Raw genomic sequence first — 15,740 nt, forward strand, 5'->3', positions numbered from 1 at the left:
TAGGAATATCTATAAATACATAGATCATATTCTGCTATGTGCAGAACATTGGAATGTCAAATATTTACAGTAAATACACAGTATGACACTTTTATGCAATATTCACATGCAATAATATGGTTTTACAGGTTTTCATCTACTTAACTGCAAATGACTCCAATACACTCTCTCACACACACACACGATATATATATATATATATATATATATATATATATATATATATATATATAAAAAAAACGTGTGTGTGTGTGTGTAGATATTTATTTGTGTTTACATGTGTATTTATCTCTGTTAAAGCCCTTTGCCTGCCTTTTTTTCTCCTTATAATACCTCCTAGATCTCATATCTTTGAGCCCTTATATCTTTTTTTTTTTTGCAATATATTTTTTTTTTAAATAATTTTATTAGATAGTATTATTATGAATGTAACTGTACTTTGTAATGCATTTTTGATGTGTTTTGTGCAACTTTGTTGTTTCTTAAAACAGTTAACCAGAGCTCTTAGGATGCAGTATTCATTCTAACGTAAATTGCTATTGCGCTCAAGCGATCGCGTTTACTTTCAACTTGTAATACGAATGAAAAACCTGATGCGCGCAAATACCACCGAAAAACCTCTTTTCATTTACACATAACTGTTACCGCGCCACTCGTAATCAAGCCCTATATGGTACCAGTGTTTGCAACATTTTTTTTTTGTTATTAATGTTATACATATAGTCCTCAAGACACATGCACACTCCTGAGCCTACTAAAGTATGTGTTCATGCCTTTGCTAAGATAAATAAAAAACTGAGAAAGAGGTAAGTTTGATGTCTGAGTCATGAAAGTCTTATTTTGATAATTGTGGGATGAAAATCCTCTATTACAAAGTAACCTGTATACGTGCCAATGCACCAGGGATCTCTGGGTAAGTTATGCAAATGAGATAAACATCTCTCTTTTCTTCAATGATGGTGTTTAACCACAGAATCCCCTTCTGTGGTTGGTGCAGCAAAAACTATAAAAAATAAAATAAAAAAAACACCGCTTCTGTAGAGCTATTTAGAACGTTGGTTCTCATCAGCAAAAGATAGGTTTGATTTGCTACTAGTTGAAGCGCATTGATTTAGGTTATGGTGGTGATAAGTGTGTGATTATAACAGCTGAATATAATACAATCTTCATATAAGAACTATAAATAATACTTTTTTATAAGAATCACAAAATGTATTGTATAGCTAATTAGCACATCTAGGCAAGTACTGTATCTGATTTTTGTACAGAAGCATTCTGTATACATTTTTGCCAGTGCACTAGAGAATTCTGGGTAAGACATGCAAATGAGGTATACAATATCTCACACTTTTTGCTTCCATGTCTTTGTAGTTCTTATTCTTGGTACACACTAGTTCGAATTTTGTATTTTCCATTGCTCTAAATAGTAATATTTTATTTAGGTGTTAATATACCCTTTTGAATAGGATAATTAGTTTGGAACTATGCTCCTCAATATAGTTTTTAGTTGCTGTTAAATATTCCGCTACAAACAAGTCTACATTTTACTTTTTTTTGATGTTTATGACATTTTTAATGGTGGATATGATGTCTTGTATGATAGAAAAAAATGTTTTGTTCTATTTTTTAGGCAATACAACGTGGAATATTCTTTGAACTGATTTATACCCCTGCCATCAATGATTCCACGATGAGGAGATACACAATATCCAATGCTCTCAGTCTGATGCAGTTCTGCAAAGAAAAGGTAGATTTTCATAAGGTAGACCTTATTAAAGGGACATAAAACCCATTTTTTTTTCTTTCATGATTTAGATAGACCATAACATTTTAACCCTTTGAGTGCTAAGCAATTTTCCACCTGGGTGCTAAGCTGGATTTGAGGATTTTTTTTAAATATATATATATATATATATATATATATATATATATATATATATTTTTTTTAACTTTTTTATTTTATTTTACTGATTCCCAAGACATATACCATTGGTAAGGTTAGGAGATTACCTTTCTAACGGTGGGTCTTGGGGGTCTGTAGTTGCTTAGATGCCTGAGAATACAGGCTTCTAAGCAGCATGCCCCCATTTTCCTATACTGTCCATTGTAATTTTTCAATAAAGTTGAGTGGTGACACCATCACGTCATTGAGCATGACGTCACCACGCAAAACGTGAAGCCTGTCGCTATACAAGCCTGATCGCCGGGGTGGGAGTCGACGGGATCCACCAGATTACCCTTAAGTTTAAACAGCTTTCTAATTTATTTATATTATCATATTTTCTTTGTTTTCTTGTTATCCTTATTTGAAAGCAGAAATGTAAGCTCAAGAGTGTGCACATCTCTGCAGCTCTATATAGCAGCAGTTTTGCATTTTTTTTTTATACATTAGCAAAAACACTAGATGGCAGCACTATTTCCGGTCATGTAGTGCTTCAGGCATGTGCACGCTACCTACCTAGGTATCTCTTCAACAAAGAATAACATGAGAATTAAATACATTTGATAATAGAAGTAAATTGGAAACTTTAAAAAAAAATTGTATTCTCTATCTGAATCATGAAATAAAATGTTTGGGTTTAATGTCCCTTTAACAACACATACAATTTGCATTTCTATTCTTAACCATTTTCACAGCCCTGTGTCAGAGGTGGTTTTAGTTATTGGGCCCTCATTGCATTTACGCATTTCTTTTCTTTTTTTCTTTTTTTTTCAGACAACCAAGCATTTTTAGAAAATAACTTTAGTTTGCAGGTATATAATACTATGGGGAAAACAAAACCGTATGAAATGGAAAGAATACATTTATGTGCCAATTTTTTTCTATGGTACTTACAGTGAATAGCAAAACAGAAAACATTATTTCCGAAATATTTAAAACCCACATATTATTGCCCCAGATTAACATCAGTTCACCTTCCCAAAACGGCAACATTTTGGATTTTATATCTTTTTATTTAAAAAAAAAAGTTTTTATTGAGGTTTTCAAAACACATACGGCCAGATTACGAGTTTTGTTGGTAAAGACCTGCGGTGCTAACGAGCCTTTTTTTTTCCAGCACTCACTTAAGACAACGCTGGTATTACAAGTTTTCTGAAGGGCTGCGTTAGCCTCAGAAAAGTGAGCGTGGAGCAAATTTAGTTCCACTTCTTACTGTAATACCAGCGTTGCTTAAGTCAGCGGTAAGCTGGCTAAAACGTGCTCGTGCACGATTTCCCTATAGGAAACAATGGGGCTGAGCTGGCTGGAAAAAACCTAACACCTGCAAAAAAGCAGCGTCCAGCTTCTAACGCAGCCCCATTATTTCCTATGGGAAAATAAAAAATATGTCTACACCTAACACCCTAACATGAACCCAGAGTCTAAACACCCCTAAACTTACACTTATTAACCCCTAATCCGCCGCCCCCGACATCGTCGCCACCTACATTATATTCATTAACCCCTAATCTGCCACCCCCAACGTCGCCGCTACTATAATAAAGTTATTAACCCCTAAACCTAAGTCTAACCCTAACACCCCCCTAATTTAAATATAAATTAAATACATCTAAATAAAATAACTACAATTAAATAAATTATTCCTATTTAAAACTAAATACTTACCTGTAAAATAAACCATAAGATAGCTACAATATAACTAATAATTACATTGTAGCTATCTTATGATTTATTTTTATTTTACTGGCAACTTTGAATTTATTTTAACTAGGTAGAATAGTTATTAAATAGTTATTAACTATTTAATAACTACCTAGCTAAAATAAGTACAAAATTACCTGTAAAATAAATCCTAACCTTAGTTACAATTACACCTAACACTACACTATCATTAAATAAATTACCTAAACTACCTACAATTAATTACAATTAAATACAATAATCTAAATTACAAAAAAAATAAACACTAAATTACAGAAAATAAAAAAAATTACAAAAAGTTTAAACTAATTACACCTAATCTAATCCCCCTAATAAAATAAAAAAGCCACCCAAAATAATAAAATTCCCTACCCTACACTAAATTACAAATACAATACCCCCCAACATTACAACCCACCACCCACACACCCCTACTCTAAAACCCACCCGATCCCCCCCTTAAAAAAACCTAACACTACCCCCTTGAAGATCACCCTACCTTGAACCGTGTTCACCCAGCCGGCACCGATGGGGCAGAAGAGGATATCCGGACCGGCACAAGTCTTCATCCGATCTTGCCAGAAGTCTTCATCGAATCCGGGCAGAAGAGGTCCTCCAAGCGGCAGAAGTCTTCATCCAAGCGGCATCTTCAATCAATCGGAGCGTTGCAGGTCCATCTTCAATCCAGCCGACACGGAGCCATCCTCTTCTTCCGATGTCCTAACACTCAATGAAGGTTCCTTTAAATGACGTCATCCAAGATGGCGTCCCTCGAATTCCGATTGGCTGAAAGGATTCTATCAGCCAATCGGAATTAAGGTAGGAAAAATCCGATTGGTTGATTTAATCAGCCAATCGGATTGAAGTTCAATCCGATTGGCTGATTAGATCGGCCAATAGAATTGACCTCGCATTCTATTGGCTGATCCAATCAGCCAATCGGATTGAACTTCAATCCGATTGGCTGATTAAATCAACCAATCAGATTTTTCATACCTTAATTCCGATTGGCTGATAGAATCCTATCAGCCAATCGGAATTCGATGGACACCATCTTGGATGACATCATTTAAAGGATCCTTCATTCAGTGTTAGGACATTGGAAGAAGAGGATGGCTCCGCGTCGGCTGGATTGTAGATGGACCCGCTCTGATTGGTTGAAGATAGAAGATGCCGCTTGGATGAAGACTTCTGCCGCTTGGAGGACCTCTTCTGCCTGGATTCGATGAAGACTTCTGGCTGGATCGGATGAAGACTTGTGCCGGTCCGGATGTCCTCTTCTGCCCCATCGGTGCCCGGCTGTGTGAACACGGCTCAAGGTAGGGTGATCTTCAAGGGGGTAGTGTTAGTTTTTTTTAAGGGGGGATCGGGTGGGTTTTAGAGTAGGGGTGTGTGGGTGGTGGGTTGTAATGTTGGGGGGGGTATTGTATTTCTTTTTTTTTTACTGGTAAAAGAGCTGATTACTTTTGGGCAATGCCCCGCAAAAAGCCCTTTTAAGGGCTGGTAAAAGAGCTGGTTACTTTGGGGCAATGCTCCGCAAAAGGCCCTTTTAAGGGCTATTTGTAATTTAGTGTAGGGTAGGGAATTTTATTATTTTTGGTGGCTTTTTTATCTTATTAGGGGGATTATATTAGGTGTAATTAGTTTAAACTTCTTGTAATTTTTTTTATTTTCTGTAATTTAGTGTTTGTTTTTTTCGTAATTTAGATTATTGTATTTAATTGTAGGTAGTTTAGGTAATTTATTTAATGATAGTGTAGTGTTAGGTGTAATTGTAACTTAGGTTAGGATTTATTTTACAGGTAATTTTGTACTTATTTTAGCTAGGTAGTTATTAAATAGTTAATAACTATTTAATAACTATTCTACCTAGTTAAAATAAATACAAAGTTGCCAGTAAAATAAAAATAAATCATAAGATAGCTACAATGTAATTATTAGTTTATATTGTAGCTATCTTATGGTTTATTTTACAGGTAAGTATTTAGTTTAAAATAGGAATAATTTATTTAATTGTAGTTATTTTATTTAGATGTATTTAATTTATATTTAAATTAGGGGGGTGTTAGGGTTAGACTTAGGTTTAGGGGTTAATAACTTTATTATAGTAGCGGCGACGTTGGGGGTGGCAGATTAGGGGTTAATAAATGTAAGTAGGTGTTGGGGATGTTAGGGCAGGCAGATTAGGGGTTAATAAAAATTAACTAGTGTTTGCGAGGCAGGAGTGCGGCGGTTTAGGGGTTAATACATTTATTATAGTGGCGGCGATGTCCGGTCGGCAGATTAGGGGTTAATAATTGTAGTTAGGTGGCGGCGACATTGGGGCGGCAGATTAGGGGTTAATAAATATAATGTAGGTGTCGGCGATGTTAGGGGCAGCAGATTAGGGGTTCATAGGTATAATGTAGGTGGCGGCGATGTCCGGTCGGCAGATTAGGTGTTAATAATTTTTGTTATAGTGTTTGCAATGTGGGGGGGCCTCGGTTTAGGGGTTTAATAGGTAGTTTATGGGTGTTAGTGTACATTGTAGCACTTTAGTTAAGAGTTTTATGTTCCTTCGTTAGCCCATAAAACTCTTAACTACTGACTTTTATATGCGGTAGAAGTCTTGCCAGGAGAGGGTCTACCGCTCACTTCTTCCAAGACTTGTAATACCAGCGTTGGGCAAATCCCATAGAAAAGATAGGATACGCAATTGACGTAAGGGGATTTGCGGTAGGGAAAAGTCGCAGAAAAAAAGTGAGCGGTACACCTGTACCTGCCAAACTTGTAATACCAGCGTTAGATAAAAAGCAGCGTTAGGACCCCTTAACGCTGCTTTTTAAGGCTAACGCAGAACTCCTAATCTAGGCGATAGTATACATTGAAAATTCAATTTCCATTATTCTCAAGGGACATGTTACAGTAGATTAAAGGACCATAATAAACAAAAAAGAGCATATTACACAGTAGTCCTCATGATAACTGTGAGAAAATTTAACCTAACATCCAATATCATAGCCACACGAAATTAACATGTCTCCAACTTGTAAGCAAATTCTATAAAAAAAAAAAAAAAATTATAAACTTATATCAATAGAATTGCTTGAACTAATGGTCTACTTCGTAAATTGAATTATAATAGTGAAACCTCATTTTTATATATGTTCTTTACTATCTATTCCCCTTAGATCAAATATGGTCCCCTGTGGGCCTAGTTACTCAGATACATCAAAATAGAGGAAGCAGTAGAGCAAATAGGGGAGGGATTATAAATGGCCACGATATTGATATAGATATACAATAAGTATCAGGATAAAGTTCTATGGAATCTATGTTCCTTTTTTTAACCAGTAAACAAAATCTGGGGGGAGGGCGGAGCCACTTATGGGAATTATGGTCACAGGGCGAAATTTTTATATATATATATATATATATATATATATATATATATATATATATATATATATATATATATATATATATATATATATATATATATATATATATATATATATATATATATATATATATATATATATATACATACATACATACATACATACATACATACATACATATACATATATATATATATATATTAAAGTGCAGAAATCAGTTAATGTGCACATTACCTAGTTAATCTGCAGATTAACTAGGGTGATCAGTTAAAGTGCAGAAAAATTGTTTCATTTCTCACATTACCTAGGTAATCTGCAGATTACCTACTAGGCACTAGTTAAAGTGCAAAAAAAAAAAGCATTTTAGCTTTTTAGAAAAGTTTGTTTCTCTCATGTAAACTGTTTACTGAAAAAGAAGCAGAAGAATGTAATAAATAAAGAACAGAATGTTCCGATTTCGGCCGAGGGCAGATACGCTCCAGACACAATTTGTGACTGCAAATTCATTTCCTAGATCTTATATTTTAAACCGTTTGATTGTTTGTATTATATATTTTTAATTGTTATACAGGGAGTGCAGAATTATTAGGCAAATTGTATTTTTGAGGATTAATTTTATTATTGAACAACAACCATGTTCTCAATGAACCCAAAAAACTCATTAATATCAAAGCTGAATAGTTTTGGAAGTAGTTTTTAGTTTGTTTTCAGTTTTTGCTATTTTAGGGGGATATCTGTGTGTGCAGGTGACTATTACTGTGCATAATTATTAGGCAACTTAACAAAAAACAAATATGTACCCATTTCAATTATTTATTTTTACCAGTGAAACCAATATAACATCTCAACATTCACAAATATACATTTCTGACATTCAAAAATAAAACAAAAACAAATCAGTGACCAATATAGCCACCTTTCTTTGCAAGGACACTCAAAAGCCTGCCATCCATGGATTCTGTCAGTGTTTTGATCTGTTCACCATCAACATTGCGTGCAGCAGCAACCACAGCCTCCCAGACACTGTTCAGAGAGGTGTACTGTTTTCCCTCCTTGTAAATCTCACATTTGATGATGGACCACAGGTTCTCAATGGGGTTCAGATCAGGTGAACAAGGAGGCCATGTCATTAGATTTTCTTCTTTTATACCCTTTCTTGCCAGCCACGCTGTGGAGTACTTGGACGCGTGTGATGGAGCATTGTCCTGCATGAAAATCATGTTTTTCTTGAAGGATGCAGACTTCTTCCTGTACCACGGCTTGAAGAAGGTGTCTTCCAGAAACTGGCAGTAGGACTGGGAGTTGAACTTGACTACATCCTCAACCCGAAAAGGCCCCACAAGCTCATCTTTGATGATACCAGCCCAAACCAGTACTCCACCTCCACCTTGCTGGCGTCTGAGTTGGACTGGAGCTCTCTGCCCTTTACCAATCCAGCCACGGGCCCATCCATCTGACCCATCAAGACTCACTCTCATTTCATCAGTCCATAAAACCTTAGAAAAATCAGTCTTGAGATATTTCTTGGCCCAGTCTTGACATTTCAGCTTGTGTGTCTTGTTCAGTGGTGGTCGTCTTTCAGCCTTTCTTACCTTGGCCATGTCTCTGAGTATTGCACACCTTGTGCTTTTGAGCACTCCAGTGATGTTGCAGCTCTGAAATATGGCCAAACTGGTGGCAAGTGGCATCTTGGCAGCTGCACGCTTGACTTTTCTCAGTTCATGGGCAGTTATTTTGCGCCTTGGTTTTTCCACACGCTTCTTGCGACCCTGTTGACTATTTTGAATGAAACGCTTGATTGTTCGATGATCACGCTTCAGAAGCTTTGCAATTTTAAGAGTGCTGCATCCCTCTGCAAGATATCTCACTATTTTTTACTTTTCTGAGCCTGTCGAGTCCTTCTTTTGACCCATTTTGCCAAAGGAAAGGAAGTTGCCTAATAATTATGCACACCTGATATAGGGTGTTGATGTCATTAGACCACACCCCTTCTCATTACAGAGATGCACATCACCTAATATGCTTAATTGGTAGTAGGCTTTCGAGCCTATACAGCTTGGAGTAAGACAACATGCATAAAGAGGATGATGTGGTCAAAATACTCATTTGCCTAATAATTCTGCACTCCCTGTAGTTGAGTCTAACAAAATAAATAAAGAACATGATGTTAAATAATAACATTGTTAATTTAATTAATTGTTATAGTTGAGTTTAAATAAATAAAGAACATGATGTTAAATAATATTTGAGTTTAACAAAATAAATAAAGAAAATGTTCCGATTTCGTCCGAGGGCAGATACGCTCTAGAGTGCTCTGTTCTAATCAGAGCCTCGGGCGCCGCAACTGCCTCTGAGAACCTTACCATGGGTCCCAGCCTGCACGTCTTGAAATTCTCTGTCTGGGAAATTATCTATCTATCAAATCTATAATAAATAGATAGATTTGATAGATAGATAGATAGATAGATAGATACTTTCCCAGACAGAGAATTTCAAGACGTGTGGCCTGGGACCCATGGTAAGGTTCCCAGAGGCAGTTGCGGCGCCGGAGGCTCTGATTAGAACAGAGCACTCTGGAGCGTATCTGCCCTCGGCCGAAATCCGAACATTCTGTTCTTTATTTAGTTAAACTCAACTATAACAATTAATGAAATTAACATAATGTTATTATTTAACATCATGTTCTTTATTTATTTTGTTAAACTCAACTATAACAATTAAAAAAATATAATACAAACAATCAAATGGTTTAAAATATTAGATCTAGGAAATTAATTTGCAGTCACAAATTATTTTATTGCAGTTTTTAGATTTGATATAGGAAATGAATGTGCAATTGCTTACTTATTTGTGCAGTCTAAAAATTGGTGACACTTTGAATTACATAGATAGATTCGATAGATAATTTCCCAGACAGAGAATTTCAAGATGTGCGGGCTGGGACCCATGGTAAGGTTCCCAGAGGCAGTTGCGGCGCCCGAGGCTCCGATTAGAACAGAGTACTCTGGAGCGTATCTGCCCTCGGCAGAAAATTGGAACATTCTTCGGCTTCTTTTTCAATAAACAGTTTACATGAGAGAAACAAACTTTTCTCACTTTAACTACACGGAAGCAGTTAATGTGCACATTACCTAGGTAAAGTGCAGATTCTGCACTTTAACTGAGCAAATCAGTTAATCTGCAGATTAACTAGGTAATGTGCACATTAACTGATTCTGCACTTTAACTGTAACATATATATACTCTTATAACAAAAATGTCCTAGATTAGTATCTATCAGCCATTATCTAAGTCTATAAAGGACAAGGTTCTGAGTTGAATAAGCTAAAAATAAATCAGACCTCATAGTATTAACCAGAAAAGCAATATAGCCTTTCAAAATTAGGGCATATCAGGGATATCTCTTAGTAATATATTTTTGCCTCCTGAAATAAGATTAAATTTGCAAGGGCACATCAAATCTGGCTGGGTTTTGAAACCTAAAAATCTTCGACCTATAACTAGCAAACCACAGGAGAACACATGTTTTTTAACTTCACTTGTTCTGCAGTCAGCTTTCCACAGTCTACTACTTTAGACAGGCCCAAATCAACATGTAATATGGAGCTGAGCTGGTAAACCTATAGAATTATACTTTTGTAATATATACATACTTATAGCCCAATAAAGCTGTACTAATCTGCTTCTCCTCATATCTTACTGAACACATATAGTACATAGTAGAAAGTCATATATATATTATAGCGTACCCATAACTATTGCAAGTGGGAGTCCCTATGTATAATAACTAGAAAGAGGAAGGACTATAAGTGTTACATAGAGTCAGAAGCAGAATATTAACCTCCAGTCTCATATTGGATATAGTGCTGAAGCAAACTAGTATGTGATAGGAAAATAAGAGCCCTATACTGTAAATGTTATGAACATCAAGCTTATATGAGTCAGTACACAAAAAACAGGATGAAAACATACATAATACGTAGAGAGCAAAGATAGAAGTTACTACACAGCACTGAGCAACTTGCATAGTGTAATACACAAGAATAATCAGTCTCTTCCTTAGTGTTTACATATATATATTTATCTCGAATAAACATATTAAGGCCGTAGATGGATGTTCGCCAGCCTAAGCTTAGATGAATTCAGCACCATAAAATAAGCTAGCATGTCATGCATATGTATTCCAGTTGAGGCCTGTTAGAGTCCAATAGAACAACAGTACTATAGGCATGCTAGGAGACCACAATACAATATAATATATATAACTAGAACAGCAGATAAACAAAATATGTTAGCTAATTGTAAACTGTAACAAACATAGGAATTTTGGTAGCTATAGTATAGAACAATCAAACACAAAGGATATTGGAAGCAAAACATTAGTGGCATAAAGGTAAATAAGTAACAGGAAGTTGGCTATTGTAGGACATTGCATATTACCAGGGGGCTACCAAATGTAGAAGGGAGTCCAGGGTATGAATGGCGGCACCAACCTGCCTGCAGTGGATAGGCTATTTTTACCCTACTCCGGTTTTCTTAGAGTCAGTAGAAACTGGGGAAGTCAGTGCAAAGTAAATGTCTAACACGGAGCTACCTAGATCAAGGCGTCTAGTGAGAAAAGTCCCATTAATCTGCGCCAGCTCTTCGCTCAGAACTATCCCCTCTTCTGTGGTTCAAGCTTTACGAGTAGGAGACAGTCATCTCCTTTCTTTGCTCATAATCAATTGTTTGCACCATTGAGTCCTTAAATTCTGCAATAAAGATATGAATTTTTGCGCAGATATCCTCCACAGTAGAAGTTTGCGTGGGGTCTTGAGGAAACAGGTTTCTGCTTGTGGTTCCAAAAGATGTGTATCCAAAGATGGCCGCTCCTTAATGGTCTCCATAACATTTTCACCGAGCTAATAGATGACTGTCTCCTACTCGTAAACTGTTTCCTCTGTCAAGATCACCTAATTGCCTCCCTATTATATTGTCCTCCCTTTTAGGGTAAAATGAACTGTATTGAGCGGTCACCCTCCGAAGGGTAGACCGGAGCGGCAAACACTTTACTCTTGGTCCCGTTTTAGAGCTCGCAAGTTGCTGACCTTCCTGTCCTCTTTTCTTCAAACAGTGACTGCTCAAAGTTAGCGATCACTACTTGTGAAGGTTTAGGCTATTATTTAGTAAGCTTTTATTGATTTCTGTCAGGTAAACCAGAACTTTGTTAGATTTTCTTACGGAGCCCCTTGGTAGTGCGCCTGGTGAGTTTGATGGCTAGCTCCGCCCCCCGGATTTTATATCTTTATTGTTAAATTAAAATTAACAATTTAAAATTAGAAGACATTTTATTATTTTGTCACTATTCACTATCTTTCATTTTATGCAGAAAATGAGTAGGTATAAAATGTCTAACCATACAATTTTTTCATACATGTTAAATTGCTTAACATTCTGATTTCCCAGGGGTGGGGCTTAGCCCACTTTGACAATGTATGTGTGTTCATACTCCTGTTACTCAGTATAGAAAAAAAAAATCATAAAATAGTTCTAACAATAGTCATCCTATAGAGAATTTCACAAAATATCATTTTTTATTTTTACATTTGTACAGTTTTCCCATTTATTTTGACTGCTAAAATGTTATACAAGTTTAGTAAAACATGGATCTATGAGCCGTCACATAAATGAAAACAAAAACATTTGCCTATCGTTTACTGCCAGATTTGAATTATTACTATGACAATAGCTTCAAAGCCATAAGGACATGTAACCCCTTATTTGAATCTGGGAACCTCAAGTGTTCGGTCTTAATATATATTATAATCATAAGGGGTAATAAAGGCACCTTTTAAAAAGTGCCATAACCCCTAAATAGGACCAATGCTGAGAAGTATTTGTCATTGTTATGACAATCATTTGGCATCAAGCAGATACAAGACTGCTTATTTGAAGGAGCATGATTTCTTCTTTCTAAAAAAGAAGCCTCCAGTCTGTTTGTTTTGTGCGGGGAGCAAAGAGACTGCTCACCCCCTGATGTTTCATTGACTTATGGTCTGTCAGGTGATCACTATTCAGATGGAGAATACAATTTTAAACAAAATTCCAATTTACTTCAATTATCTAATTTGTTTCAATCTTTAGATATCCTTTGTTTAAGAAATAGCAATACCTAGTAAGAGAAGCCATCCTCTTCGGTGCTGCACTTTTTTTTTAAACTAGCGCGCCCAGGCTCACAGCGCACCCTATATAGTACAGAATTATGTTTACTGGCCCTTTAATAAATGTTGTACATGATGTATCAAATAAGAAATAGCAGTGCACATGGGTAAGCTAATCGCACAAGGCATCTATGTGCAGCCACCAATCAGCAGATACTGTGCCTATTTAGATATGTTTTTCAACAAAGGATATCAAGTTAATGAAGCAAAGTAGATAATAGATGTAAAATGGAAAATTTGTCTACCATGTTGTAAGTTGCATATGTGGTGTACCAAAAAATTGATGTGACTCTGGACTCTGGATTTTAATGTGGATTTTTTTCTAATATTTTTTATTTCAGAACATCATTATTTCAAGTGCAGCAGAAAGGGTATGTTTTATAATGTCAAATTTTAGAAAATGCATAGGAATATGAATATATTTGTCTATTTACATGTTTTAATGTATACATAAGACAACTTGTTGGATGTTGATATGTATGGAAAATAGCTCTGAATGAAAGGATTAGCAGCAAGGAAACTAAGACCTCAATATGCTTTATTATTATTATTTTTTTATTATCGGTTATTTGTAGAGCGCCAACAGATTCCGCAGCGCTTTGTTTTTTTCAGTTGCTAGATATATATATATATATATATATATGTGTGTGTGTGTGTGTGTATGTCACTCTCTCTCAACTCTAGTTGCTGCAATGCCATAACTGACTTTGTTTGTGCTGTTCCAAGTTGGTAAACTTTGCCGATCTCTAACACCTGTGATTTCTGCTACACTGTACCCAGTTTTACTGCCTATTTACACAATGCAGCCAGAGATGGTCTTGCTAAGGAAATGCATATGGCACCAGTGTCATCGAGATTTAAACCAAAATGTGATACTATCTATTTTTCCCCAGCAAGCGGCATAGGCTATAATAATTAAAATGGAGCTCATCTGCATTGCATTATGGTCAATGAGAGGCATTACTCTGATGTATTATATACTGTCCATGCATCAGTGGAAATTAGTTATCTTCAATAAATAAGACTTATTTTTATAAATGTATTTATTTATTTAATTTATTACACCTAATGGATGACTATGACCTCCAATAAGAATCTTTAGTTCCAGTGTTTAGGATTAGCTTCCAGTATATAATGGATATAATGGCCTCTAGTTAGTAAGGTTGTATTCAATAAATCTTATCTTCACTGTGCAAGCATCTGCATATGTGAGTGCAAAAAATATTGGTTACTGCGCTAACAAACCCTATGAAGCCTATGATAAATGTGAGGATACCCCATCCTCTATTGAATTAAGTGAATAAGAAAAAGACTGGATATAAAAAAACAGAAAAAATCTTCAAATCATAAGCGCTATTATAAGCTAAAATAGGTGACAGTGGTGCATAAAAAAACTTTGTAAAGAAAAATAAACTATTATGTGAACCTACAAACTAGTGGACCTTCAAAGATTATATATTGAGTGAAGCCTAAAACAGGCTAAATAAAAAACGAAATAGGATAAAGTGCAAAATCTGCATAAATTTAATACAAATATATAAAAAAAATTAGAACAAATATAACAAGTATACTGAACTCCACATGCGTTGATCAGGCGCAAATATAAAGTGTAGCATACAAAATATGAGACAACTCGCAACAATATTTTAAAGCTATGTTGCAAAAATAATTACAATATATCAATAAAAAGTACTATCAATAAAAACAATAAAGCGAAGGAACAGATGGTTTCCAGACGAATATGTGGATAAATTCAATCGACAAGCCAGACGTTTTGTCACGGAGTGAGGCTGAAATGAAATAAGGAACCGGATCAAACGGCAGAAAAGACACCAATCAAAGGTATTCACTTTTACTTACACCGGACACGGTGAAAAGATGTATGGATCTCCCCTCTGTGGCAAGTGACTCCCAACAGCATACACTTCAATGCGGCAATTCAATATGGCGATAGGCAGGAACGGAATATTCATCCAAATCGCTATTTCGCCGGAGGGTAGCTGAGGTTAGTATCTACGGAAGCCTTAGAGGGATAAAACACTTCAAGGTGATAGAGAAATTTTTTTTTCTTCTTCAGCAAAGCCGGATCGGCGATCCCCCCCCGCCTGCAGCTCCTCTGTACTTAAGTCAGCAATGACGAAACCGGCTTCCTCCAATCATGGCATGCACCCTAGGGCGTCCATCTCGTGAGGCCACGCTGTGATTGGAGGAAGCCGGTTTCATCATTGCTGTGCTAAGTAAAGCATGAGAAGCGGACGGGGGATCGTTGGTCCGGCTTTGCTGAATAAAAAGGTATTTGAACAAAACCACTGCAATGTAAACTTTCATTAATGAAAGTGCCCCTGTTTCTAATAGTATTTTTTAAAACCGGGCACTCATTCATTCATTCAACTTTACATTCAGTTTAAAATATCATGCTCCTATCGGAATCATGAAAGTTTGTTAATTTTTGACTAGACTATCCCTTTTAAAGTGAAGGTAAAGTTTGGGCATTAAAGAATATTTAGAATCCTTTTA

The 15,740-nt window shown here is 35.9% G+C and overlaps 1 protein-coding gene across 1 annotated transcript in view; it reads left to right on the plus strand.

Annotated features, from left to right (window-relative positions):
• Positions 1-15,740, plus strand: part of RPP30 (ribonuclease P/MRP subunit p30) — a 110,745-nt gene that overhangs the window by 27,484 nt on the left and 67,521 nt on the right. The window contains exons 8-9 of the mRNA XM_053692321.1: positions 1,631-1,747; positions 13,565-13,594. Of these exons, the coding sequence (XP_053548296.1) occupies positions 1,631-1,747; positions 13,565-13,594 (147 nt within the window). The remainder of the gene's footprint in view (positions 1-1,630; positions 1,748-13,564; positions 13,595-15,740) is intronic.

Source organism: Bombina bombina, chromosome 9 (assembly GCF_027579735.1).
Source record: "Bombina bombina isolate aBomBom1 chromosome 9, aBomBom1.pri, whole genome shotgun sequence".
Classification (NCBI taxonomy): domain Eukaryota; kingdom Metazoa; phylum Chordata; class Amphibia; order Anura; family Bombinatoridae; genus Bombina; species Bombina bombina.